This window comes from Zootoca vivipara, chromosome 8 (assembly GCF_965207765.1).
Source record: "Zootoca vivipara chromosome 8, rZooViv2.hap1.1, whole genome shotgun sequence".
Classification (NCBI taxonomy): Eukaryota; Metazoa; Chordata; class Lepidosauria; order Squamata; family Lacertidae; genus Zootoca; species Zootoca vivipara.
Genome location: NC_142591.1, coordinates 77,519,694 through 77,546,759, shown reverse-complemented (window position 1 = coordinate 77,546,759; position 27,066 = coordinate 77,519,694). Strand labels below are relative to the sequence as shown.

General features: G+C 44.9%; 1 protein-coding gene across 2 annotated transcripts in view; it reads left to right on the top strand.

Moving 5' to 3' along the window:
* ADCY8 (adenylate cyclase 8) overlaps positions 1-27,066 on the top strand; it is a 107,315-nt gene that overhangs the window by 31,657 nt on the left and 48,592 nt on the right. For both annotated transcript variants that reach the window (XM_060277612.2, XM_060277611.2), the window contains exons 2-6: positions 8,300-8,449; positions 12,463-12,593; positions 14,140-14,251; positions 20,470-20,597; positions 22,977-23,135. In XM_060277612.2, coding sequence (XP_060133595.2) covers positions 8,300-8,449; positions 12,463-12,593; positions 14,140-14,251; positions 20,470-20,597; positions 22,977-23,135 — 680 coding nt within the window. The remainder of the gene's footprint in view (positions 1-8,299; positions 8,450-12,462; positions 12,594-14,139; positions 14,252-20,469; positions 20,598-22,976; positions 23,136-27,066) is intronic.

The window sequence follows — 27,066 nt, the reverse complement described above, 5'->3', positions numbered from 1 at the left end:
GCTGCCCAGAGTGGCTGGGAAAACCCAGCCAGGTGGGTGGGGTATAAATAAGGATCCCACCTCACTCTGGTAAATTAAAGGGGATTCAGCAAGAGCTCACTTTAGAAATTATGCCTAGGCGTCCAATCGTCACCTGAGCAGGGGTAGAGGTGGATCAGCTTTAATAGCTAGCCCCACCTCTGGCATCCACACATACAATGCAGGTGGCCTGAGCAGGGAAGGCTTTGTATAACAGAGGTGCACAAGAATGCTTCCTTTCCATAGATACTTGCATCAGATGCCACAGAGTGGCTCTAACTAGGCCAGATGTGCTCATGTTCTGATTGAACACTTGGGTATTATTTCTGAAGAGGGCTAAGGTCCATGGGGGCAATCAAGTAGGAGAGAAGGAGCCTCGTTGCAACCACTAGGTAATCACAGGTGCCTAATCACATTATTTGAATATGAAATACAAGAGGCATTTCCTTATCGGACAAAATTGCATCGAAGCAGTGTGGTTGGTGGTGATGTAAATTTCGCAGTATTGCCAGGGGACATGGGCTGAATGTCAAGTGGCCAAGGCTTGTCACAGATATTTTTCACAGCAAGGAGCACCTTAAAGGCGAACGGATTTCTCGGGGTATAAGCTTCTGCCAACTGGATTCAGAAGTAACATTGTATTTCCTCCAGGAAGTGTAAGGTGAAAAACATGGTTTCCCAACACAGCGGCGTAGCATCGGTTGCCAGTGTGTGGGGTGGGGGTATGCACCCTTGCTGCCAATGCCCCTGGAGTGATACTCCCCCCCCCCCAAAGCACTGCGGGGCTGCACTGTGCCGTCTGCCTGCCCACACAGGAAGGAGCCTGGCCAGTTGGCGTAGCCCTTGACGGATGGAGAGGAGCACTGGGATGCCTAGTTCGCACCCTCTCAAAAATTGTGCGCCCAGGGTTATGGACCCCTGGCACCCCTAAGGCTATGCCCCTGCTCCTACTCAACCACACTGTGAAGTAGGCTAGGTGACTGGCTCGAGACCACCCAGTGAGCTGACTGGAATTTGTGCCTGCCCTGGTCCCAACCCCTACACCATCTCTCTAATATTTATCTTTGGGTCTCTGCCAGGTGAGGATAATGCTTCCAACAAAGTGGAACAGAGCTCTATATGCAAAAGCTTGTGTTGTAGTAATAATAATAATAATAATAATAATAATAATAAAGCTCACTGGAAGGACAGATCCCGAAGCTGAGGCTCCAATACTTTGGCCACCTCATGAGAAGAGAAGACTCCCTGGAAAAGACCCTAATGCTGGGAAAGATGGAGGGCACAAGGAGAAGGGGACGACAGAGGACGAGATGGTTGGACAGTGTTCTTGAAGCTACAAACATGAGTTTGACCAAACTGTGGGAGGCAGTGGAAATCAGGAGTGCCTGGCGTGCTATGGTCCATGGGGTCACGAAGAGTCGGACACGACTAAATGACTAAACAACAACAACAACAACAGAAATATGTGGTGATGGTGATGGTGATGGTGATGGTGATGGTGATGGTGATGGTGATGGTGATGATGATGATGAAGAAAGACTCCATGTTGTTGTTGTTTTGCTTCAAGAGGCTAAGACAGATACCCATCAGGAAGAAATATACAGTTATATATTGGACGGATTTCTTTTCTAGGAGCATCTAAACCATCTCAGCATCTAAAACAGGCACCCCCAAACTGCAGCCCTCCAGATGTTTTAGCCTACAACTCCCATGATCCCTAGCTAACAGGACCAATTGTCAGGGATAATGGGAATTGTAGTCCAAAACATCTGGAGGGCCGAAGTTTGGGGATGCCTGATCTAAAACATATAGACTCCTTCCATAAAGAGCTTTCTATGATGATGGCGATGATGGTGATTGTGATGGTGATGGATGGATGGATGGATGGAGCTACCTAAATATGATGATTGGGTGTGAGGAGAAGTCCATAAAAGAAAACCCAAGAATGTACCAGCAGATCAGAGATAATAAGAAGCTGCTCAGTGCAAGAGATGGTTTGATGGGATTGGGTTGGAACCACCAAAACCCATGGAGAAATCTGTATGAAGCAGATCTCTCCTCCATCCCTAGTAGGAGGATTCTAGAGGTGGAAAACACATTCAGGTCCCATTTTTCTTGTGAAGGTGCCATCAGGAGCACAGCAGACGTTCTCTGTTTTGGGAACTCAACTTTTGTGTGGTGATGGAGGAGGAGGAGGAGGAGGAGGAGGAGGAGGAGGAGGAGGAGGAGGAGGAGGAGGAGGAGGAGGAGGAGGAGGAGGAGAAACTAATTTCTGAATCTGGGGCAAATGTCTCCATTTGAACCGAGTCAGCCGAATGCTTGTGTTAGCTCACATAATGCCAGAGAGATACTGCTTTCTGATCTATTCAAAGCACTGCCACCACCTCCATCTTTTTCTTTCCTGTGATCTCAGCTAGCAAAACCTCTTGGTATATATGCTGCATGACAGGAGGCAGATAAAAATGAATTGCATTGCATTAAGGTCCATTTTCAAATATGAAATTTATCTCACCTGCTTGACTGTGGCTCACCCATGCTTCATTGACTTCGGTGTGGATTTTTATTTTATTTTATTGTGGTTTGTTTTTAATATTGACTCTGGCAAGTGCCTCAAGGTCCCAGCGTGTAGGATATCTTGTAAATGTAAATTTGATATGATCTGACATTTGGTTTCTATGTGGATTCAAAGGAGATAAGAGCTCTTAGCTTCCAGGAAATTGATAACAGGACTTGATACGATCAATCTGGTTAGTTTCCATTAATCCTCTAGAGAGGGCAAGCGTTTCTGAAATAGTTAATGCCTCCCCCAGGAATATGGCAAAAGAATGAAAAGTCTTGAAAGTGTCTGATTTTGTCTGAAATAGACACATGAAGGTCAAATGAGTCTGGCAAGAAGATGGCTCTCTTGCATTCTATGGTCTTTGAAAAGGCAGTCCAAGGTTTATGCAAAATAATAATAATAATAATAATTGGGGAGGGAATAGTTTTCATAATAGAAAATTACAGCTAGGTTTGGACAAATCTGTCAATTCCAGTTTCTCACAATTTCAAATCTTAAATTCAGTTTTCCACCTTTTAGAAGTTTGCAAATATAATTTTTTTTTGAAAATTCATGAAAATACTCATCAGCATTTTAATGTGATTTTCTCTTCATATACTGTACACATTTTGCAAGCAATTTGCCTGAATAATTTGCATCTGTTCTTTCCCCTGATATCTGTATTTTAAATCACACTTTCCCTAATATCCACATTTTTGTTATCCTTATGTGGTTCAAGAACAGCGTTTCAAAATTTAGAGTGGTGTGAATTTTGAAATTTTGATTTGTGCTTCACTTTGCATATTGGTTGAGAACTGCAAATTAGGCATTTTTCATTAAATTGAATTGAATTCCCCCCCCCCCCAATGACTAATTGCAACAAGAAAATCGTGTTTTGAAAGTTTGGGCATTAAAAAAAAATTAATGTCAAATTCTGAAAGTTCTGATTTTAAAATTCATTTTTCAGACTTGTATAAATTTATTTTATTTATTTTTAATGGAGGCTAAGAATCTAAGGGTGGCCAGCCTGCGTTATTGGTGCGGCATGTGATGAGTTTTGGCTGCAGAGACAACTTTAGAGAGGGGGACTTCATAATTTGACACTGTACTGCACACTAGCCCTAAAAGAACATGAACTAGAAGGCTTTTTTTGGGTAAGCAAAATAATTTGCAAATAATTATTTCAGTTTGACTTTATCAGGATGCAGTAGATATATAGCTGGAGGTAACTTTGAAGAGGAGGCAGAACATTCTTCCTCTTGGCTCATGCAAACCAATTTTGCTAAGTTTAGTGTATGATAGGGTGTTTGCTTACGCACCACCAAAAAAGAGGATAAAAGAGGGTTCAGGTTTGCATCAAAATTACATATGCTAATTCACATGTATACGTTCAAATTTAGAAATAAATACTATAATTTAAATCAAAAACAGGACATCTCACCCAAGTAGTGAGGACTGTCAGCAGAGGACCTGTGTGCCTCTTAGGTACCAACTGTTGATGGGCACTGTCAAAATCCCTGCTCTTCATTCTGACACTTCTTTGTTTCTAAACTGGGCAGCCCATCAACTAGAGGATGCTCTCAAAGAGAGGACTGTCTTCTGTAAAGTAGGACACACAGCTATGCTGCAGCCATTCTCAAAAATAAGCTGTTACCAAGATTAAGGGTTGCTATACCCAGGTCCTGCTGGTGAGCTTGCCTTGGGCAACTGATTGGCCACTGTGAGTATCAGATTTTGGTCTAGATGGGTCACTGATATGCTCCAGCAGAGCACTTCTTAAGTTCTTATGTTCTTACCTGAGGAAGCAGAGGGCTGAGACAGGGTGTCCAGATCAGCTCAAAACAATGTGAGCCCAGTGGCGGAGGAAGCCACTCAGGAGCCTTATACTGAATCAGGTTTCAGACAAGAGCCTCTTCTATCCCTACCTGAAGGTGCCAAATATTGAACCTGGGACCTTCTCGGTAGTGGTCTGGTGGACCGCTCTCCCACCAGATGTCAAAGAGAACAACGACTACCAGACATTTAGAAGACATCTGAAGGCAGCCCTGTTTAGGGAAGCTTTTAATGTTTGATGGATCACTGTATTTTAATATTTTGTTGGGAGCTGCCCAGAGTGGCTGGGGAAGCCCAGCCAGATGCACGGGGTATAAATAAATAAGTTGTTGTTGTTGTTGTTGTTGTTGTTGTTGTTGTTGTTGTTGTTGTTGTTGTTGTTGCTGCTGCTGTTGTTGTTGTTGTTCAGCATGCAAAGCAGATGTTCTACCACCGAGCTATGGCCCCTTCCCTAGTGGGTCACCAGTTAGTTGTACAGGATCTTCTGTCCTGAGTAAAATCCAATATTCCGTTCATTGTCTTCCATCTGGCCTGATGAATGCACAGCAAATGTTCCAGTCATAAGCGCAGAGCAAAATCTCAGACATGCTGTAATAAAGAGCTATTTATATGATATGCAGCTCCATGTATGTGTCAGAGCACTAAATTAGGGGAAAAGGAACAAGTTAATGTTTATTTTACCAATTTGGAGGTGGGAGAGGCAAGGGAGGCGAACAGCAAAGATGCTTGAGAGATGGGGTGATGAACCAATTTTAGATTTAATGAGGAGAGCATAAACCTGGAACATGATAAAACAGAATATCCCTCAGCAGCGGAATGGCTGATGCCGCAGTTCCTCTGTGTTCTGCCCAGTTTATTGAAAAACTTAATACTGTTGTCAGGGACTGGGCAGAGGAGGAGGAGTGGTGGAGACTGCCTCCCCGTCCTGACCCTTCTAGGGAGGAGGAACCTTATTCAGGACCAGTGAGTCCTCCACACCTGCCCGCCCCTCCCCCCAAAAAACAGTTTTTCTGTCTTGTCAGGATTCAACCTCAATCTGTTAGCCACCATCCATCCTCCAACCGCTCCCCTAACACCCCTCACAGACAATAGTGCATTACAAAAAGGAAGTATATTTCTACATATATTTGTAATTTGTCTTGGTACTTTCCAATCAGAATTGGCAACCAGCTCCCCACTTTCTTTGCTCTAGATCAGGGGTCCCCAAACTTACGCCCGGGGGCCGGATCCGGTCCCATCGCCTTCTAAATCTGGCCTGGGAATCAGCATGTTTTTACATGAGTATAATGTGTTCTTTTATTTAAAATGCATCCCTGGGTTAATTTGTGGGGCCTGCCTGGTGTTTTTACATGAGTAGAACATGTCCTTTTATTAAAAATGGATCTCTGGGTTATTTGTGGGGCATAGGAATTCATTCATATTTTTTTTCAAAATATAGTCTGCCCCCCCCCACAAGGTCTGAGGGACAGTGGACCGGCCCCCTGCTGAAAAAGTTTGCTGACCCCTGCTCTAGATCGTGTTGGCAGCCAACCATATGTGATCTGGCCCATTCCTTTTTAACAGACAGGACTGCACCTAGGAAGCAGGCTAAATCAACCAATGGGTCTGAGTTGCCAGTAAAAAATTTCTAGAGATCAGGGCAGGGAAGGGGTGTGCAATAGCCGCCCCCCATTCATTACTATGGTCATCAAATGATCCCTTCCATACAATAGTGTGGAGTCACCAACTCTTTGAAACTCTCTTTTGTTGTCAGTCAACCAGGCACTGTCTCTAGAGTATTTTTTGCCGCCTGTTGATGACCTTTACCTATGAAATTGGTTTTAATTTTTGGGTGTTTACCTATGAAATTGGTTTTAATTGTTGCTCTTTTTTTGGCATATGGGATTGGTTTTATTTGTTGGGCTTTTGGCTGTGAAATCGCACAGAGATATTTCATGGGAAGCGATTCAGAAATGGAATTAAAATAAGTAAGGACTACAACGGTAGGAATCACACTTATCTGCATTTTAGCAGGGCACACACCACCCCTCCAAGGCAAAAATGGACAGCAAAGTGAGTGATACCAGGGAGATGTAGCGTAAATTTAAAATATTAGGAAATGAAGACAGATTGAGTCTATGAAATCCCTGAGCACCAGAAATCCTTCAGCTTCAGATATTTCACAGTGTAAAACAACCTTTGCAGGAGGGTCTAAAAATTGCTTTAAATATAGAGAGCAAAAATATTCTTGATCAGGCCTGTCCTAGCCATAGAGGCTAGTGGCGCAGAGAACCACAGCGCCGGGCGCTGGAGGGCGCTGGAAGGGCGCCAAGTGAGCGCAGGGTTCCAGCGATCTGGCCAGGACTGCGCTCCTTCTCCAAGGACTCCGCGCTCCGCCTCCTTCTCGTTTCCCCAGCGTTGGGTTCCGCTCAGTCGAGCTTTGCCACCAGCATGCGCACAGCGCCCAAGCAGCTCTTGCTGGTCCCGTGGTGCGCGCACTGGTGGCGAAGCTTGACTGAGCGGAACCCAGCGCTGGGGAAACGAGAAGGAGGCGCAGCGCGGAGTCCTCTGAGGTGGCCTCCCGCTGCTGCCGCGGTCCGCTTGGCACTCCCGGGCCCTTGGAGAGGCTCTGGAGGGGGGCGCTAGAGGGACCTAGCGCCAGGGCGCTGGATGGGCTTAAGACAGCCCTGTTCTTGATATTAAGGGTGATACCAGTTACTTTGACTTTTCTGCCCTACTTGTGTAAATGCAGAACACACAGCCCTGATAGCTCCAGGATTAGAAGGAAGGAGAATCACTGGGTAAAGAAAACAGAGTGAGACATAGGCACTTTGAGAAGGAACAAATCCATGCAAACTTGCTCAGTGATTTCATTCAAGACATACTTTATCACCCAAAACAATCCAATGGCGGCAAACAACAACAATAATAATGACAAATGCCCATTGCAATCCATACTTTCCCCCTGATCTTCTTCTCCTTACACACTAAACTGCTCAGTGAGTCACAACAACATCATTTGCTTCAGAAGACATTCTGTCCCCCAAAAGTAAAAATAAAAAATGGCTAATTATGTTTGTAATCATTCCTGATTCCACTGCTGTGACTCAGCTCTAGCAAGCATCATTTGTGGTTCATTGAGAGTTTAATGCCCCCAAACACAGTCTATTTCTTCCTCCTGGCACAGAAAGTATTGTATGTTTCAATGCCTTTGAGATCCTATAGATCATATTTCTTTCTTTGTTTTAAGAGTTCAAAACAACCTTTATTAAATCCCTTTACTTTTCACACACACACACAAATAGCAAAATGCATGTAAAAATATCGTTATCATTATACTATACACAATATTTTACTACATAGAAAAACTATTGTCCATATTTATGCTATATTTATACTTATACATTTGAATTCAAGGAGCAGTTTCCCTTTATCTTTAGAATTCTATCCTTCTCTATTGAGTAGATTAATCGACTAAAAATTCAGTTTTTATCAACAGAATGTCAGCTTTATGCAGTGCAACTATCATTTAAAAGCAGACTTGATTTTGGCTTTCTTTGTTGTTGTGTTTCTGGTATGCCTACCGAACAAGGGTGTTATGAAATGGTAACTATGTCAAAAAAATGATTGCTAGGTATCGTTTATTAAGCTATTATCATACACTTTCTTCAGCATCTCAGTATGTTCCATGTAGCATGGTTGCATAGATTTATTTAAATGGATTGGTTAGTGGGAAGATAATTCATCACCTGAGGTTGCAATTGGATGCACACTTTCCTGGAAGTAAATTCAGTTTAACACATTGGGGACTGCAGTGTATATCAGTATTTTTATCGCTTCACAGCTCTGTCTTCTATTGGTATGTGCATGCCTCTGTTTCTACGATACAGCCGTGCCGTTAATGTTCCTCCTCCTTCTTCTTTCTTTCAGACAGCAGCTCAGGCGGTTTTATTTATGTGCATGAATACCGCTGGGATCTTCATTAGCTACTTATCAGACCGAGCTCAACGCCAAGCCTTCTTAGAGACCCGGAGATGTGTAGAAGCTCGGTTGAGGCTGGAAACCGAAAACCAGAGGCAGGTAGGGTAATGGAAGAAATGAAGTTGTGAAATGCAGCCTTGCATGACAAAGCTCCCAGAAAACCCAAAATAACTCACAACTGACACAATATTTTAGGTTTGGGTTTTTGGCATTATTTTGGCCACAACTTTATTGAAAATACATTTTAATTCTGAATGTTGGCTTAGGCTTTGGTTAATCCATCTGTCCACTCTAAGGGTCAGGACCATTCCATCTGCCTGGGTTGGGCAGGACCAATTCCATCTGACCCATTTGGGTCAGGACCAGCTCCAACTTACCCAATGGTAGGTAAGTCAAGTAAGCACCCCAAGGGATTGGAGGTACTGTTCATAGGCACTCTCCTTCCCCAAGGAATGTTCCCCAAGGCTCGGCTCTGTAATGGCCACACCATCCTTGCCTATGGCAGGATGAATGGACTAGAGTCCCTGAGCCCCAGGATTCCTTTAATGGAATACTTCTATAAGGAGCAAGTAAAGGGGGTAGGCATTTTTATGCCATGCCCCTCCTATACCAATTTTTAACCAAAGCCTAACGGCCAACCTAACAAGTTGTGACAAATTGCTTGTCAGTAGGCAAAAACCAAATGGCAACAGCCAATCAGCCAAGTGGCAAAATTCCTACTGGGCCCCTGAATACAGGCGACCCCCGCAAAAGGGCAAGCAGTGTTGACTAAGCCTAAATGCAGCGGCGGGCAGGTGGGAGATTCGAAGGCTTGCCGAGAGTGGGGGAAATCGAAAGCAACATGGGCGTTAAGTAAAATGCTGCTGCCAATCAAAATCAGTGGCACGCCCCATGACTCAGCCTAACTACAGCCCACCCCCTCCCAGATTTCTTTTGAGCTCGTCCGCAACCCCCACTGCCCTTTATGAGTGCAATGGGCTGTGTCAATCTGTTGCAACAAAACCAAATGCATAAATTGTACATTAAAGAATGAGGTCGATATCCAGCTGAAGCCCCATCTCCACTACAAATTCAAAATGGTCTCATTCCACTTTTAAACGGTCATGGCTTCCTGGAAAGAATCCCGGAGACTGTAGTTGTTGGGAGATGATTCCAGCCATTCATCTTGAAGAGTTACAGTTCTCAGAATGGTTTCACAGCCCATCCCTCTTCTCCTTTAGGTGATTTGCAGGTCTAGCCTATCACTCCTGATTTCTCAGGAATGTTCTCATTCCCTCTCCAGCAATCTCACATTTTCTGTAGGCTATGTAATCAAGCCGTCCCTAAGTGGAAAAGATTGGAAGTGCAGGGAAATAAAAAATTGCTTATCCATATTTATCAAGACCTCGCATCTCTCCTTTTTAATCAGGAGCCAGCAATGGGAGCAAGCTTTAAATCAAAAGTTTCTTGCAACTCATCGAAACAAAGTCACCAAGAATATAAAAAGTATGTTGCCTGTGTGGGAGGATAAGGAGCCGATCAGAGACAAAATGCTCAACAATTTGCAAGCTACAGATCGTAACAGTGTTTATAGCCCACGTTTGCCAATGTGTTACGTATTTAGTATGGGGTTCTCAAGGATTTGACTTAGTCCACATTTTAAAGTGTGCCAACCTGATTTGCATTCCTTAGATGAATACCCTAGATCTGAGCATAGGTACCCTTATATTTCTGCACTTTTCCAGATTTTGTGATACAGTTCTTAGCTCAAGAAGTGGAGCAGAATGTGAAAAAATGCATATTTTGGTTAAAAGCATACAATTTTTGAAAACTACATCAACAACAAAAACAAAAACTAATTGCAATAAACTAATAACAGCAATAAATTAAAGACAGCACATGGTTGTACATTGTCACTGAAGCTATTATTCCAGGTCACAAAAAACTCCCATCTCTCCATAAACATTTTGGGTTGATTTACATGTGTTCTCTTATAGTAGATTAGTTTGATCATGGTCATAAAGGGCCAGATCTTTCCAATCCATTCAAACTCAGTAGGGACGTGCATTTTGGGAGAAAGTGCATACAAAAAAGCACATTTTAAATGTATGACAATGAATATTTGTGAAGAAACAGTGAAAATAATTTGAATTTCCGTGCATGTGGGGGTGGGGGAATCGCAGGTTGATACTTGAAACAGGATGAAATGAACTTACAAGTGCCACATGCAAAATAGACTGATCGATACATACATAGATAAAGACCCCCCCTTTCCCAAAAGACCCCAATCTGTGGAGGGATCTGAGATGATCTCCTACAGCCACTGCTCTAGGTGACATGGTTTCAAAATGGGGAAAATAAAGGAGTTGGCTGCACTAAATTATGTAAGAAGTGATATCGTTTTTGCTGTTGTTGTTTTCTCCAGAATCCTTTGTAATTAATGTAGGGAGTTTGATACCTCCTGAGTTGATTATTCTATTCTTTTAATGAAGAATCCTGAAGGAAAATGGATTCTTGAGAAGATAGGTAATCTCTTCGGAGCATTCTTTTATATGCTTGACAGCTGCCACAACTAGTCATTGAACTGAAGACTTCTACCGTAGGTACTGGAATATGAGACATGTCACTTGGAGCTAAAATGCAGGACCATATAAAGCTATTTATATTCTGCCAGTCAGGCACGGAGCAGGAAGTTTAAGTTCACCCTCTCCTCAGAGATAATTGAGTCTATACTTTTCTAGGCAAAGTTTGCTGAGATGAGCAAAATGGATCTTGACAGATAAAGTCCTTCATGTGTGAAGTGGTTTCTCTCTCTCTGGAGTCAAAAGTGGTGTGTGCATAGGCTCATAAACCAGAAGGCAAGTGCCTATAGGAGAGGGCATGAAATGGATTTTGCACTTCAGAGGTGTAAGAGAGGAAAGCTGGTAAAAAGGTCTGGTCACACATATTTACTTATTATGATATTTCCTTAAGGAGCTCAACTTCAGAGGAAGTTTGTACTTCGGTCATACTTTATTGTAGACTTTGTGCTCTGTGTGTGTGGACTTATTTGGTTTGATTATACACCTGTATATACCTTCTGATTGGAGATCATGAGAAAAAGAAAAAACATGAGGTATTTTGTCAGCAGAGAGAGAAATAATAATAATAATAATAATAATAATAATAATAATAATAATAATAATTTATACCCCGCCCATCTGGCCGGGTTCCCCCAGCCACTCTGGGCGGCTTCCAACAAAATATTAAAATACAGAAATTCATCAAACATTAAAAGCTTCCCTAAACAGGGCTGCCTTGAGATGCCTTCAAAAGGTCTGGTAATTGTTGTTCTCTTTGACCTCTGGTGGGAGGGCATTCCACAGGGTGGGTGCCACTACCGAGAAGGCCCTCTGCCTGGTTCCCTGTAACTTGGCTTCTCGTAGCGAGGGAACCGTCAGAAGGCCCTCGGCGCTGGACCTCAGTTTCCGGGCAGAACGATGGGGGTGGAATTAACATATAACAATTGGATATGATGTAATTATCAGATAAGATAATACACAGGCCTATACAGTCGTACCTCGGAAGCCTAACGCCTTGTGACTCAAACATTTTGGCTCCTAAATGCCACAAACCCAGAAGTGAGTGTTCCAGTTTGCGAACGTTCTTTGGAAGCCAAACGTCTGATGGGGCTTCCGCAGGTTCCGATTGGCTGCAGGAGCTTCCTACAGCCAATCAGAAGCCGCACCCTGGTTTCCAAATGTTTTGGGAGGAGGACGGACTTCCGGAACGGATTCTGTTTGACTTCCGAGGTACGACTGTATAGATATGCGATTATTGAACATGAAATCATATATGATACATTATAATTGGGGCTTTCTTTTCAGCCGGAACTCAGTTCCATCACTTCTCTGGTGGGCTTGCCCACCTCTCAGGTGGTCGCTATTGTTGGCTGGGGTTCCACTTGGAACTGCTGTTACACCTCCAGACCCCATTTAAAGTGTTCACATTAGTGTTTAAGGACCTAAGACTGAGTGTTTTGGAGGTGGGCCCAAGAGGGCTAGCTGTTGTGGTTTGCATTGTTTCACTATGAAGGAAGCATGCCGAGGACCTCTGCCTGCCTCTCCAATCTCCTGTTGTTGTTGTTGCTTCAGGAACGTCTGGTTCTGTCTGTGTTACCTCGATTTGTAGTCCTAGAAATGATTAACGACATGACCAACGTAGAAGACGAGCATCTTCAACACCAGTTCCACAAGATCTATATTCACCGCTATGAAAATGTCAGGTGAGAGCATGCATTCAAATTTTCTCTCTTTCTCTTAACGATCTGTTCCTCTGCTGAATGTCAGCTGGGGGCTTTTGTGTGGAGTCTTTTGATCAGTTCATTCATCACGGGTTTGAAATGTTGGGATATGCGGCGTTTCCTCTCTCTCCCCCCCCCCTTTAGCAGACAAACATTTCACAGTAGCATTTTTTTCTCTCCCTTAATTCGTCAAAGCTCCTTGGCAGCTGCTCTTTCACCACAGTATTTCTGACTCGGCTTGCTCGAGAGCATGCAAACAGGGGGTAGGATTTTCCGACCCCAAGACGCACACACACACACACACATAATGCTCCAGCTTCTCACCGCAATCCACCGAGGCCACCGTCTCAAGCGCACTGACTTTTGAAGTCCATTCCATTGGAATTAATGGGACTTTCTTCCATGTAAACATGATTAGGATTAGAGTGTAATCTTTCTGATACAGGCAGCATCTGTCGAGCTGCATAGGCAGTTCAAACAACCACCTAGGGTAGCATTATTCATTACGTTGGGGGGGGGGGAGAGAACCAATCTATTCCTTCCTGGCCAGTGTCGATGTAAGAAAGGCAGCCAACATCCAAAGAGAAAAGAACAATCTTCTTGAATGAGGACCCAAAAATATCATTAGGCAGAGGGAGCCACCTGAGTCTGGCAGCAGAGGAAGGGGGCCAGGAAGCATAGCTGCCAAGTTTTCCCTTTTCTCGCGAGGAAGCCTATTCAGCATAAGGGAAAATCCCTTAAAAAAAGGGATAACTTGGCAGCTATGCCAGGAAGAAGCAGTGGGGTGTTGTGTACCTTGAAATATGGGGAATAAATATGATTCAGTTTGCATTTAAAGGCATTCAGTTTGCATTTAAAGGCAAGCGACGTAACTTGCACTTTCTAAAACAATATGCAAATCAAAATGCAAAAGCCAGGGATCAACGTTACCTAGGTACTGAAAACAAAATACTGGTCCAAATGTTCTGGGTGATATCTCTCAACTAGAGCTTGCCTTGTCTCAACTGCTGATATTGATATTGATATACACGCATTGTCCATCATAGCACAGCATCTTCTCGTTTTCATTCATTAAAAGTGTATGGGCTGGATCATACATACGTTCAGTAGAATGACCCTCGACTCAAAGCATGAAGGGCCCCCATTGACGGTGATGCACTGACATCAATACATAATCTCTGTTGGGTCGTTCACACACTAAAAGCACAGCTTGTACTTCCAGCAAATGGAGTGATGAGTATACATGTGTGAGCCAGACCTTCAGCTTCATTGGAAGATGATTTGAAGGAGAAACACTTATGAGAATAGGAGTCCAACAACATCTGGAGAGCCATAGGTTCCCCATCCCAGTCATGGACACTTCTGTTGGTTTTGAAGACATTGTTGAATTTCTATTAATCTATTGGAGGTTCCTAAAATGGAAGGTGGACTGTGGCATGTTTTTTTTCCCTGCAAAGTATTACTGTTGCCATTGTTACCTATAAGTCAGGAGTCCTGATTTTCTTTCTCCTCTCCATTTGGTGTCCAGCATTCTTTTTGCAGATGTGAAAGGGTTCACCAACCTCTCCACAACACTATCAGCCCAGGAGCTAGTCCGAATGCTGAATGAACTTTTTGCCCGATTTGATCGCCTAGCACATGTAAGTCGAGATGCTTATTTGTTTCATTTAGCACACAAGAGTCAACCTGCCTGTTCATTTTCGGTGCTTCAAAAACCCTGTGTGACGCTGGGAAGGGTGGAAGGCTCCTGTCAGGGAGGTTGCTGGCTACCCCCGAGCAACGACACTCCAAACCATCTTGTCTTTAATATTTTTATTGTGAATGCTATTTACAGTGCAAGAGCTTCATGGAAACATGTCTACTCAGTACTATCAGATTCTCCCAATGGCGCTTTTCGGCTCCTCCCCCAGCAGAGTAGTTTGGGGACCCCAAATCTCCGCCCCCTGCGTTTGCGAGCCACTGATCGCCTTAGTTCCAGGGTGAATTTGAAAGGACGCCCCTCTGCTGCAGGTAGGGCTCTTGGATGCTGCCTGAGTCCTGCCCCCCTCCGCTCACTTCCTCCTTCCTGTCTCCTGTCCCTCCGCTGTTGTCAGAGCCATTCGAAGAGCTGGATTTGACGAGGGGTGGCTGTTCCCTGTAAGCCTTACATCCCCATTACCATTTTACAGATGGATGGATGGCGGCTAACAGATTGAGGTTGAATCCTGACAAGACAGAAGTATTGTTTTGGGGGGACAGGGGGTGGGCAGGGGTGGAGGACTCCCTGGTCCTGAATGGGGAAACTATGCCCCTGAAGGACCTGGTGCGCAGCCTGGGAGTCATTTTGGACTCACAGCTGTCCATGGAGGCACAGGTCAATTCTGTGCCCAGGGCAGCTGTCTACCAGCTCCATCTGGTACGCAGGCTGAGACCCTACCTGCCCGCAGACTGTCTCTCCAGAGTGGTGCTTGCTCTAGTTATCTCCCGCTTGGACAACTGCAATGCACTCTACGGGGGGGCTACCTTTGAAGGTGACCCGGAAACTGCAGCTAATCCAGACTGGTGACTGGGAGCGGCCACCGAGACCATATAACACCGGTCCTGAAAGACCTACATTGGCCCACAGTACGTTTCCGAGCTCAATTCAAAGTGTTGGTGCTGACCTTTAAAGCCCTAAATGGCCTTGGCCCAGTATACCTGAAGGAGCGTCTCCACCCCCATCGTTCAGCCTGGACACTGAGGTCCAGTACCAAGGGCCTTCTGGCGGTTCCCATGTTTCTTTTGCGGAAGCTGTGATTGTCAAAGTGATACACCTGCACTTTAAATGTATGTTATTAGTGTTGCTAGAGCATGGGATTGTTCCCACGACTAGCACGGTTAATTCTGTCTGTTTCTTCCTGTATAGATCAGTGCAGGATTTACATATAAGCTAAACAAGCGATAGCTTAGGGCCCTACTCTCTTGGGGGGGCCCCCAAAAAATAGAGGAAAAGAAAAACTGGATATACTTTGATAAAATACATATTTTGTTATGCGCAAATGGCTTTAGATACCTATGAGGTCCATAAATTACCATATAGCATATATTCAACAACAACAAAAACAGTGACAATTTGTTGTTGGCAAAGGACAGCTGGACATATAAAGGGCCCCATTACCTTCAGTAGCTTAGGGCCTCATCAAACCTAAATCCAGCCCTGGCATAGATCTAGCGATAACATTCACAGACACACACCCGTTCAGGGCAGTTATCTGCATTTGCTAAAACACACTCTTTACTGTGGAAGTGGGAAAGCGTGGATATTCACAGGAAACACACACAACCCCTTCAACTTCTCACTTTGGTGCCATCTGTATTCAGATGTATATCTTTCTGTAATGTGTGGTTGCGAAACTCTCCTCCCCCAACCACTGATATATTTCCGTGGTCTTTAGCTACGGGCATGGCTGGAGAGGGCGGAAAACAAATTGGTAGGATGCGGAGCCAAAGGAGGGAGCTCCTCAAATGTCAGAAGCTTTGCTAATGTTTTTTTGTTCTGCCTGATCATAAATCTGGGGAGGTGAGGGAGAGAAGGGAACATCGGTGCTTACTGTGATAAGTTCCTTCTCTGTAGGGAGAACTGGGATCCATTATGTAAGGTTGTCTCTGCCCATCTCACCACTGGCCAGTGTTCCAGCCCCCTCTTCCTGAATCTTATTCAGACTCCCAAGTTCTGTCCTGGGCTTAGGAGATATCAACAAGCAATGCCCACGCATGTTCAAGCTTATTGCTTCAGGACCATAAATAAACTGAGATTCTAGAAATGCTGGCATCCCGCATTACTGTCCACTTATGCTTGTGTGTCCTGGTTGCACAGAAACATGGAATATAACATCACCAGCTCAGGTCTTAGCAGTCTCGAGAAGAGCATAAGCTAAGGCCCCTCTCCCTTGTTCCTGCTGGGATTCTGCATTCTCCATCTGTTTCCAAAGCCTGTTTTCCAAACTGAGATGAATAGCGAGCTCCAAACTTCTGCTAGGCACACAGCATATCGGTCTTATTTGAAGAGTGGGTGGAATTGATAGCACAGCATGGGTCTTAGAAAACACAATCCATCATTTCCCTGCCTTGGGAAGTAAAAAAAAAAAAAAAGGAGGAGGAGGAGGGAGGGGGAGAAACCTTAATGAAGTTTCTGTTTGGTGCCTTTTGGTGGATGGATATTTGAGTAGCTCATTTCTTTAGCTCTTTCTCGTGCTGATTTTTTCATGCTTTGAGTCACCCTGGTGTGTTGTTGTTTTAAAGTAACTTATGCACAAATCTTTCTCAAAAGCTTCAGTCACATGTCATTCTGTGCAGAGTAGTCATAGCTCAGTGGCAGAATTCTGCTTTGCGCTCAGAAGGTCTCGAGTTTATATGAATCTGCTTCAGACCATCTGCCCTACCTATGTCTACCCTAGCATTCCCCAACCATTGGTCCCCAGATATTATTGGACTACAACTCCCATCAGCCTTGGCTATGGATGGCTTTGGATGATGGGATTTGTATTCCAACATCATCTGGGGTCCCCTGGTTTTTGGAACACTGGTCTACTCTAACAGAAGTTCTCCAGTACCTCAGGTGGAAGTCAATGCCCTGTCCTTCAGTTGGAGATGCCAGGGATTGAATTTAAGATTTTCTGCAAGCAAAGGACAGAGTTATGGCATCTAAATCTTTAATCTTCAGGTTCTCCAGTTTAAAAAAGCTTCAGGCAAGGCTGGTACTACTGTCTGCCTGAGAGGGCTGCTTGAGGACTGGCAGTGTAAAGCAAATCTATACAATACTATGATGTATTTTAACCAAACAGCTGCTGAACGAGGAATGGGGATATATTCAGAGGATATATCAAGAAATTCTGCCTAACCCTTAGCTGAGTTGAGCCAAGAAGCCTCTCTAAGCTTGGCAAGACAAACTAAAGGATTTCATACACCACATACTATCGGGAGTCTCATCTGATCATTGTTTGTGGTCTAAAGCTCCCCTCCTTGCTTGTCTCCCAGAACCAGAAGGGGCATGAAAAAGGCAGAGGAGAGGTTGGCCTCAAGCAGGTTCAGTCTCTGATTCCTTGGGGAAAGCCCTGGAGAGGAGGGAACTTAGACGGCTGTGGGGAGGCAGGGACTTTTGGACTCGGCAACTGATCCATGGGTATGATCAAGCACGAGCCACTGCTCTCATTAGGCCTAATACTCTGCCAAGTCTGTGCACATCGTGTTCTTGCTAATAAAGAGTTAATTCCACCTTGAATTGTGTGATTTATTGCCGGCTCGCTCTTGTCACCTGAGCAGCTTCTTCCTCCACTTCCAACACGTGCTGAACCCCTTTCCTCACCCCTGACTGCTCAGGCTCTTCCCCTTCCACCAGTCAAGGCTCGTGGGCAGCACACAACCCCATAAATAGCTGTCCCTCATCTCCTGGGTCAGCCTCCAGCCCCCCCCCACACTTGTCAGAGCCCTGATATTCCATGGCAGTGGCTTGATCTCCCTCTAACGTGTTGGCTACAATCACACCCATTGCAGAAATGTTATTTGGAAGGTCAGGTGAATCTTAATACAAGCTCTCCTGATCCATGGGAAAGCAGACGGCATAGAGCAGGGGTTAGCAAGGTTTATCTTGCCTGGGCCGGATCGGTCCTGCAGAGATCCCTCCGTGGGCCGGATCGCACGTGCGCAGATACGATTTATGGCGCCGCGGAAGCAAGTCCCTGCACCACACCGCGCCGGTTTATCACAGCGTGCGAGCAGGCAACTTGATTCGGGGACGGCTCGGGGGCCGGTTACATGACCTCCGCGGGCCGCTTCTGGCCCATGGGCCTCAGGTTGCTGACCCCTGGCATAGAGCTTGTGGCGTTGTGAGAGTACCAGGCTTTCAAAGCTCTTAGGCCAGGCATCCCCAAACTGCGGCCCTCCAGATGTTTTGGCCTACAACTCCCATGATCCCTAGCTAACAGGACCAGTGGTCGGGGCAGATGGGAATTGTAGTCCAAAACATCTGGAGGGCCGAAGTTTGGGGGTGCCTGTCTTAGGCAATCTGGCTACTTTGGCTTTTCACTGCAGAGCAAGGCTATATCGAAGGATACATATTTCTTTGGAATGTTCATCCTGCTGAAAATATCTCAACAGTTGCATACAACCAATCCTTTGCTTGCAGTACTTTTTTTTTGTGACGTGCTAGTTAGAAATGTTTGTCTCCTGGCAACCTTCTGCATTGCTCTTATTGTTTCTGGCAATTTTCTTAAACAGATGGTTTGACATGCAGCATTTAATGAGGCTTCAAGATCCAAGCCGTTGTGGCTTCCTCTAGTTTTTCAGAATATTCCCAAGAGCTCCGTATGGAACCAAGAGAGCCAGTGTGGTGTAGTGGTTAAGAGCGGTAGACTTCCAATCTGGGGAACCGGGTTCGTGCCTCCGCTCCTCCACATGCAGCTGCTGGGTGACCTTGGGCTAGTCACTCTTCTTTGAAGTCTCTCAGCCCCACTCACCTCTAGCCAACTGCACCATCAAGGGTGATAAATAGTGCTTTAAATGTATATAGAGCACAGATGAGGCCTAGGTGAACACGGAACTGGGAGCCAGAAGTCAGGATCAGAATTCAGGTCAGGACCAAAGAACAAGTCTCTAGCAGCAACAGAAAGTAAGTCAGAAGTCGGGACTGCAGATTAACAAAAAGGCTAGGATTGGGAGGGAGGAGGAAATAAGAAAACATAAATTCAAGTTCTCAGTTCACAGCTTCTCTGTTAACAGTCGTTAACAGTCATCAACAGGTTTACCACTCCTATCAGCCAATCACCCATTCCCACCACCCTTCTGAGTAATACCCCTCCCCACCCTCTGACTCTACATAAGGGTCTGGTGACTTCTGTTTCAGTGTATCTGAAGAAGTGTGCATGCACACAAAAGCTCATACCTATGACAAACTTAGTTGGTCTCTAAGGTGCTACTGGAAGGAATTTTTTGTTTGTTTGTTTGTTTCTCAGTTTGTGTTACCCCAACAGCCAATGCATGATGAAGGAGACAGGGAAGGGTAGCTATCTCAACTGTCTTCCTATTTCCCCAAATCTTAGGACTTGAGCATATAGGGCAGAGATGCAGAGCCTTCCTTCCAGATGTTGGGTTTCATCTCCCCCATGATCACTGGCCATGTTGGTCCAAGAACATATGGAGGTCTTTCTGCACCCTCTCCCCCCCCAATCTAGGGGGTCGTGGTCTACCTCTGAATATATAGAGCAGGAATAACTGGCATGAGGTGCTCCAGATGTTTCTGGACTCTGATGCAAGTCAGCCCCACCTGGCATGGCCAATGCTCAGAGATGTTGGGGACTTTAATCCACAACATCTGGGGGGAAGCATGTTGCCCAGCATAAGAGGAGACCCACCAGAGGAGAGTGATATCGCCATAGCTGCTACCCACTGCTCAGGCATCCAGTATCTCTCTGAATTCCAGCCTTCATCCTGAATGCCAAGGCATCACCCCATTAACATAGATCCCTCCTCTGACTGTAGTCTCCAGTAAATGGAAACTTCTTGCCTTGTCTTCTGATTTAGGTAATTTGGCAAGCGCACCCAAGCTGGCCTGCGATGCTCAGATCTTCGTAGTATTTCTTTTATTTTTATTTTTTATTTCTTTCCCGGAAATCACTGATCCTCTTCCTTTCAGGATGCAAAATAAATAAATAAAAATAATGAATGTTTGTCACACATCAGAACAAAATCAAGATATTGCTTGTCCTTTACACACACAAAAATCTCTTTCCCAGAGAGCTTTCAGATTTTGCTTTCCATATTTTCCACCCTGCTCATTTTTACATCCATCCTGCTCCACCACACCCAATCTCATTGCTTCTAATCGTTCTCCTTTTGGTTACAGGAACATCACTGCCTTAGAATTAAGATCCTAGGGGACTGCTACTACTGCGTATCTGGGCTCCCGGAACCTCGCCAAGACCATGCTCATTGTTGCGTTGAAATGGGACTCAGCATGATCAAAACAATCAGGTAATTTGTTTTCCTCCTTCTCTCATTTCTTCTGCCGCCATCACACTGTGCCTCAGTCTGTGATGTGCTGGCTCCTTGCTGCAAGACAGCAGAATATCCTCAAAGTCTCTCATGCTGCTTAGTTGTGTTCTTTTCGGTACCAGTGAGCTGAGAGTCCCTCCTCGTTTTCAATGGGCTATTCATTCCACACACACACACACAAATGTGGCTTGATTGGGGAGGGGGAGGACTGAAATTCTCCTTTCCCATTCTTGCTCCTGCTGCACCGGGGAAGAGACAGCACAGCAATCGTGCTTTGTTTTTCTCCAAGCAAACAACATGCAGATGGCAGACTCTGGTTTGTTTCCTCCTGGTATGAGAGAGAGAGTACAAAGCACCCACGATATCAACAGTGTGCATCAAGACATGGTTCATTCACCTTGAAGTGTGAACCAGGCCAGTGATGGTTCCTAGATGAGGCAAACCTTCCAAGTGTCCCTATTTTCCAGGGGTGTCCCTGATTTGGAGAAGCTGTCCCAGTTTCTGATTTGATCCCGGAATGTCCCACTTTTCCTTAGGATGTCCCTATTTCCATCAGACAAATGTTGCAGAGTATGGAGTTATCGGGCCCCTGAGTCGTCTGAAGGCAGTCCTGTATAGAGAAGTTTTTTTTTAATGTTTCATGTTTTTCTATATGTTGGAAGCTGCCCAGAGTGGCTGGGGCAACCTAGTAAGATGAGAGGGGTTGTTGTTGTTGTTGTTGTTGTTGTTTAGTCGTTTAGTCGTGTCCGACTCTTCGTGACCCCATGGACCATAGCACGCCAGGCACTCCTGTCTTGCACTGCCTCCCGCAGTTTGGTCAAACTCATGTTCGTAGCTTTGAGAACACTGTCCAACCATCTTGTCCTCTGTCGTCCCCTTCTCCTAGTGCCCTCAATCTTTCCCAACATCAGGGTCTTTCCCAAGGATTCTTCTCTTCTCATGAGGTGGCCAAAGTATTGGAGCCTCAGCTTCACGATCTGTCCTTCCAGCGAGCACTCAGGGCTGATTTCCTTAAGAATGGATAGGTTTGATCTTCTTGCAGTCCATGGGACTCTCAAGAGTCTCATGGGAGGGGTATAAATAGTAAAATCATCATTAGGGAATGGGACGTCCCTGTTTTCATTGGAGAAATGTTGGGAGGTATGGCTGAGGGACTCAGCAGGTATCACTTAAGCATGGCAGGTTCAGATGCAAAGAGTTGATCCTTCAGATATTTGTACCCTAAGAAATTTGAAGCTCATTAATAAGATTACGGGAGACAAGTGGAGCTGTTTATTCTGTGTCTGCTCTTCTCCCTGGTAAGCAGGGATTTCCCCCACGGAAAGCAATGTGATTTCCATAGCTGTGGTTCAACGCTAACAAGGCCTTGCTTTGACACTTGATGAACTTACCCAAATAACAGAAAGCTGGAGGATGTTTTGAGACTGGTTGTCACAACTTCATAGTTGGAGAAAGGTTCTTTCCACATGCTCTTCTTCATTGCTACTTAACAGTTTTCAGGGCTAGGCCTTGATCTACAAAACAGCTTTCTGGAGCTCATATTCTCACAACCACATTTTTATCCTCCTACCTCTATTATTTATGATTAGAAGTTTGAAAGAAAAAAATCCAGAAAGTAATATTATGAAAATGTTTTTTAAAAAGTAGAAGCCTTTGCTTGAAACAGGAGGTAAATTGAGGGAACTTCTTAATTAAACCAATTGTGGGTGCTATAATAAATATCCCTGCTCTGGTTTCTATGGGGAAAAGTTCAGCAAGCTTAATGGAGCTTGTAGCTTCTTCCATCCAAATTTCCTCCATCAGTCTTTTTTCTTTTCTTTTATGCTCCTGTTTTAATAGCAGTAATGTGTGTACCACCAGACCGTGCAGTGCAATTAAGTGTTCCTGTGATAATCCACGTTGCAGTTATTTTACTGCTGCTTATATTTTCCGCTAATAGTGTTAGGTGTTAATTCTATGAACCTAGCAAAAAAAGGTGTCCCCTTTACTGCTATCAGATATACACCCATCACTTTTAATTCTGCCCCATACTACAATGAACGCACACGCGCGCGCACGCACGCGCACACACACACACACTGTGGTCAGTTCCATGACTGGTACAGGCACACAGTCATTTAGGGTATCAAGGATTCTTTTCCTCATTGTTATGACTGAAACACAGGTGCAAGGGCAGTTGAAGTCACCCATACCACACTTGGAAATTCCTCAAGGGAATTAATTCCAGGACTGAGGAGCGATCATCACCCTTGGAACCCTGGCTTAGCACATAAATGGCCTTCAGAGAGCATCCCATGCCATGATGGAACATGACTCTTCGATCTTTCAGATAAATTTTAAGTTAAGTTTCTTTTTCAGGTATGTTAGGTCAAGAACGAAGCACGACGTCGACATGAGGATTGGAATACACTCTGGATCTGTGCTGTGTGGTGTGTTGGGTCTACGAAAGTGGCAGTTTGATGTCTGGTCCTGGGATGTTGATATTGCAAACAAACTCGAGTCAGGTGGAATCCCTGGGTAAGTGTCTGTTTGCATTCGTCTACAATACCGCGTTCTAGGGCTGGACCAATTTGTTTTGAGTCATCTATCCTTGAAGCATCATGGCATAAATGCCACCATTTTGAATTTTGCTCAGTCATATCCACGTGGAATCAAGAGGGCTGCCTCCGTTACATCTATTGGATAGAGGCAAAATGGTATTGGGCTTGTTCGTCTGCTTACTGCCTGAACTGGTGCTTTATGCCACCACTGTCACTGAGGGCCAGCAATGTGGGCAGGCTGATGTCTCCAAAGGCAGTGCCTAAGATAGCCGGACAGCCCAACGTTTATAGCTTTAAAAGCGGAAAGGACATAGAACACAGTCATTGTTGTTAGTAGCCATTAATAGCCTTGTCCAGCTAGCCATCCAAGTTGTTTGCCACCAATGCCTCCTGTGGGAGCATGTTCCATAGTTTAACATTGTCCCTGACCATTAGCCATGCCGGCTGGGGCTAAATGGAGCCCAACAACTTTTGGAGGGCACCCCCTGGCTACACCTGCTATATTTCCTTAGATTAACTTGCTTGCTTCTTTTATCATCTGCCAACATAATGACATGGTGCTTTGCAAAACATGCCCTGCAGGCGATCTTCACACTAATATGAGGTTGTGGGTTGCTAATGTGTATTTCAGGTAACCTTTGCATCGCTGCATCTAAGGTGAGGTGTGCACAGTTTCTTTCCACCCATCTGCCCAGTTGTTTCTTCATCCAAAGTGGCTGCATTAACTGCTGGGTACAAATGTTGTTTCCACCTGACATGGCCTATTTTTCAACACATTCCGAGAAGCACAGCTTGTTCCTTTGACAGGATAAGGCAATTGCCGTTTCTCAACAGTGACGTTGACAGCTTGCAAGAGGGAGGGAAACCTACCAGTCAAGTCCTTGTCCTCCCAGCCCATATATCAGCTACTTATCGGCCAATTTTGACTGGTATGTTTCCTCCACTTGCATGAAATAGAGATGCTCTAGGAACACTGGGAGCGCATTCTTTGCTCCTGGAAAGTCATGGCTTCTGGTCCCACCTGTATTTAGGAACAAAATCAGAAGCAGAGCCCACTCAACCTGCACATCGGTTGCCCACAACCGTTACTGCTCTCCCCTTCTCCTGTTCCCCACACTCACACAAAAGACTAGTGAAGATTGGTGCCCTAGGGCAAATGGGGCACTTCTCCACTAACCTCATCTGCACTCAACGACCCTGACTTGCCTTATCTTCTGACATACAATCAGTCCAGGAGGCGGCTGTGGCTATCAGCTTCCTTCTCCATAATCTCATTATTGCTAAAGTTGGCAGGAAAGAGAATGGAGACAGACCTAGTATTAGTTGACTCTGCCTGTCATTGGCCTACCTTTGGGGTCCCTACCTGTTCAAATGGGCACCACTGTCAAGGCCTATGCAGGGGCGGCAGCTGCTGTGTCCTAACACCCGCAACTTTCCCTCCACCGGGAGGAGTTGCTAGGACTCCAAAACCAAGCTTCACCTCCTCAGAGGGAGAGGGTTGTTCTCCATCTCTTCAGTATTGCTTTCCTTCCAAGGAGAAGCTTCCAACATCTCCTCTCCATGGTGGGAACAAGGTCACTGCCTTACCCTTTTCAACCTGCGATTACTCTGATCAAATCCAGAACACACGCATACCCATCTTTAAAGCAAATGGACACAAGGTCTGTTGAGCTGATCACAGGACTTCTATATCAGATGTAGTTTGGCCCTTATAGCCCATCTGCAAGCCAGCAAAGGCAGCATACATAAGTTTCAGGAGATTGTTTCCTCCCCTGCCACTGCCCGCTGAAACTTAGGTATATCCAAACACCACAGCTCAACTGGGTCATGGATTGACTGTACATTTGCATTTTAATGGAAGTCAATGTCTCTCTTTCACAGCCTCTATCTAATCAAATGGATGGAACCAATTAATGTTGCTGTTTGGGTTTTTTTTTTCATTAACATGCAAACCTAAGTGAGGTCTACAGAGTTAAAACAAAACTTTGATTTTCTTGAAATGGACTCTGGTTTCAACTTCATTTGAATTCCTCTGGAAAACTAAAGTAGGTGCAAAGGATTCTGGGTGAAAGCAAAAGACAAACATCTCAGCAACTCCCTGGGCCTTTCTCCTCCATCACTGAAAATCAGATGTGGTGAGAAGGATCATTATAAGAAGATAAATTGAGTTCTGCTGGATCAGGCCAACGGCCCATCTAATCTGAGATCCTGTTTTCACAGTGGCCAATGGGAATGCCTATGGGAAACCTTCAAGCAGGATTTGAGTGCAACAGAACTCTCCCTACTTTCTTATTTCCAGCAACTGGTATTCAGAGGCGTACCGAATACAGCTGCCTCATTCCCACTTCTGTATCCTGGAAGGTGGACTCTTACCTTGTCAGATTTCCAGAAGGATCAGAGTTCATCGCTGGCTTCTGCTGGGTCTCCAGAAAATGGGAGATTAGTCACCTCTTGTTCCTGTGGGAGTAAATAGGGCCAGTGGTGGACAAAGTGATTCCATTGTGATTTGGAATAGAAGAGCCAGCATGGTGTAGTGGTTAAGAGTGGTAGACTCGTAATCTGGGGAACCGGGTTCGCTTCCCCGCTCCTCCACATGCAGCTGCTGGGTGACCTTGGGCAAGTCACACTTCTCTGAAGTCCCTCAGCCCCACTCACCTCACAGAGTGTTTGTTGTGGGGGAGGAAGGGAGAGGAGAATGTTAGCTGCTTTGAGACTCCTTCAGGTAGTGATAAAGCGGGATATAAAATCCAAACTCCTCCTCCTCATCTTCTTCTTCTTTGGAATAGAGAGCATGTGGCTATGGAGCATCTGACTGAAAATTGGATGAAAGGTCTTCCATATCCCAAGTTCTTGAAGAATGGCCAAATTTGAGCACATGCACACCATTGAAATGTCTCTTGGGTTTGTGGCACATTTAGTGCAGCGCTCCTTTTGTGACTCTGGGTGGCGCAATGACATCTTGGGTTATCGATCTGTCATTGGTCAGTGTCGCATATGCTTTAATTACAAATGGAGGAGTCAAAAGGCAGAGATATAGTGGCTGTGAGAGAACAAGCCGCAGAAGCAGTAATAAGGGTGCCTGTGATTAATTTAGGTTCCAGTTACAAAAATATTAACATTCTGGTGCATCGGAGTCGGGAGTTGTTATACCTACAGGAATTATTAACAAGCTAGATTCGTAGTACATACCAACTAATTACAAGTTTCCACACCATCATTAAATAGAGGCAGGCAGAAGGAAAGAAGGTTTTTGGCATCTGGTTGCTGTTTGTGTGCCCCGAGTTCCCATCACATTTTGTCACACATGTCATCTGTTGCACCACAGAATCTCATGCAATATTCTGCTTTGAATTCCCTATTTGAAATCCACCTGTTCTTCATTGCTTCAGGAGAAGAATCTAGACCACACATCCTCCCAGAGGTGTGTTCTGCCAACTTCATTGTCTAAAGATGAGCCTCTTGACCTTGGCTTTTGACACCCGGGATATGTATTTTGGGAGTCCCACACCATTCTCTGGACTGTGATTTGTTTTAAAGGGATTTCAATACTGTATTTCTAAATTGCATGAGGTCCTGGGACCTCGCGGTGAAGGACAGGTCAAAGAATCTTACAAATCTTCATCATCAACAACTTCATGACTTGCTCCGTGAATCTGGCAGAGGAACCCACAACTGCAGCGCCTGCTGCACTCAAAAGTGATTAGCATGTAGGCAGATGGCATGTTTTATCAACAAGATGATCCTCCATTGTGGATTCCTTTCGTAGGCATTTGTTTAAGGCGTTTAGCATTAACGTTTAATCATTACAGATACGGGTTAGAAAACACAGAAGATAAATTGTCCCTATGGCTTAGGCAAAGAGAAACCCTAAGCAAAGCAAGCGTCTCCAGACCAGACAATAAAATCTA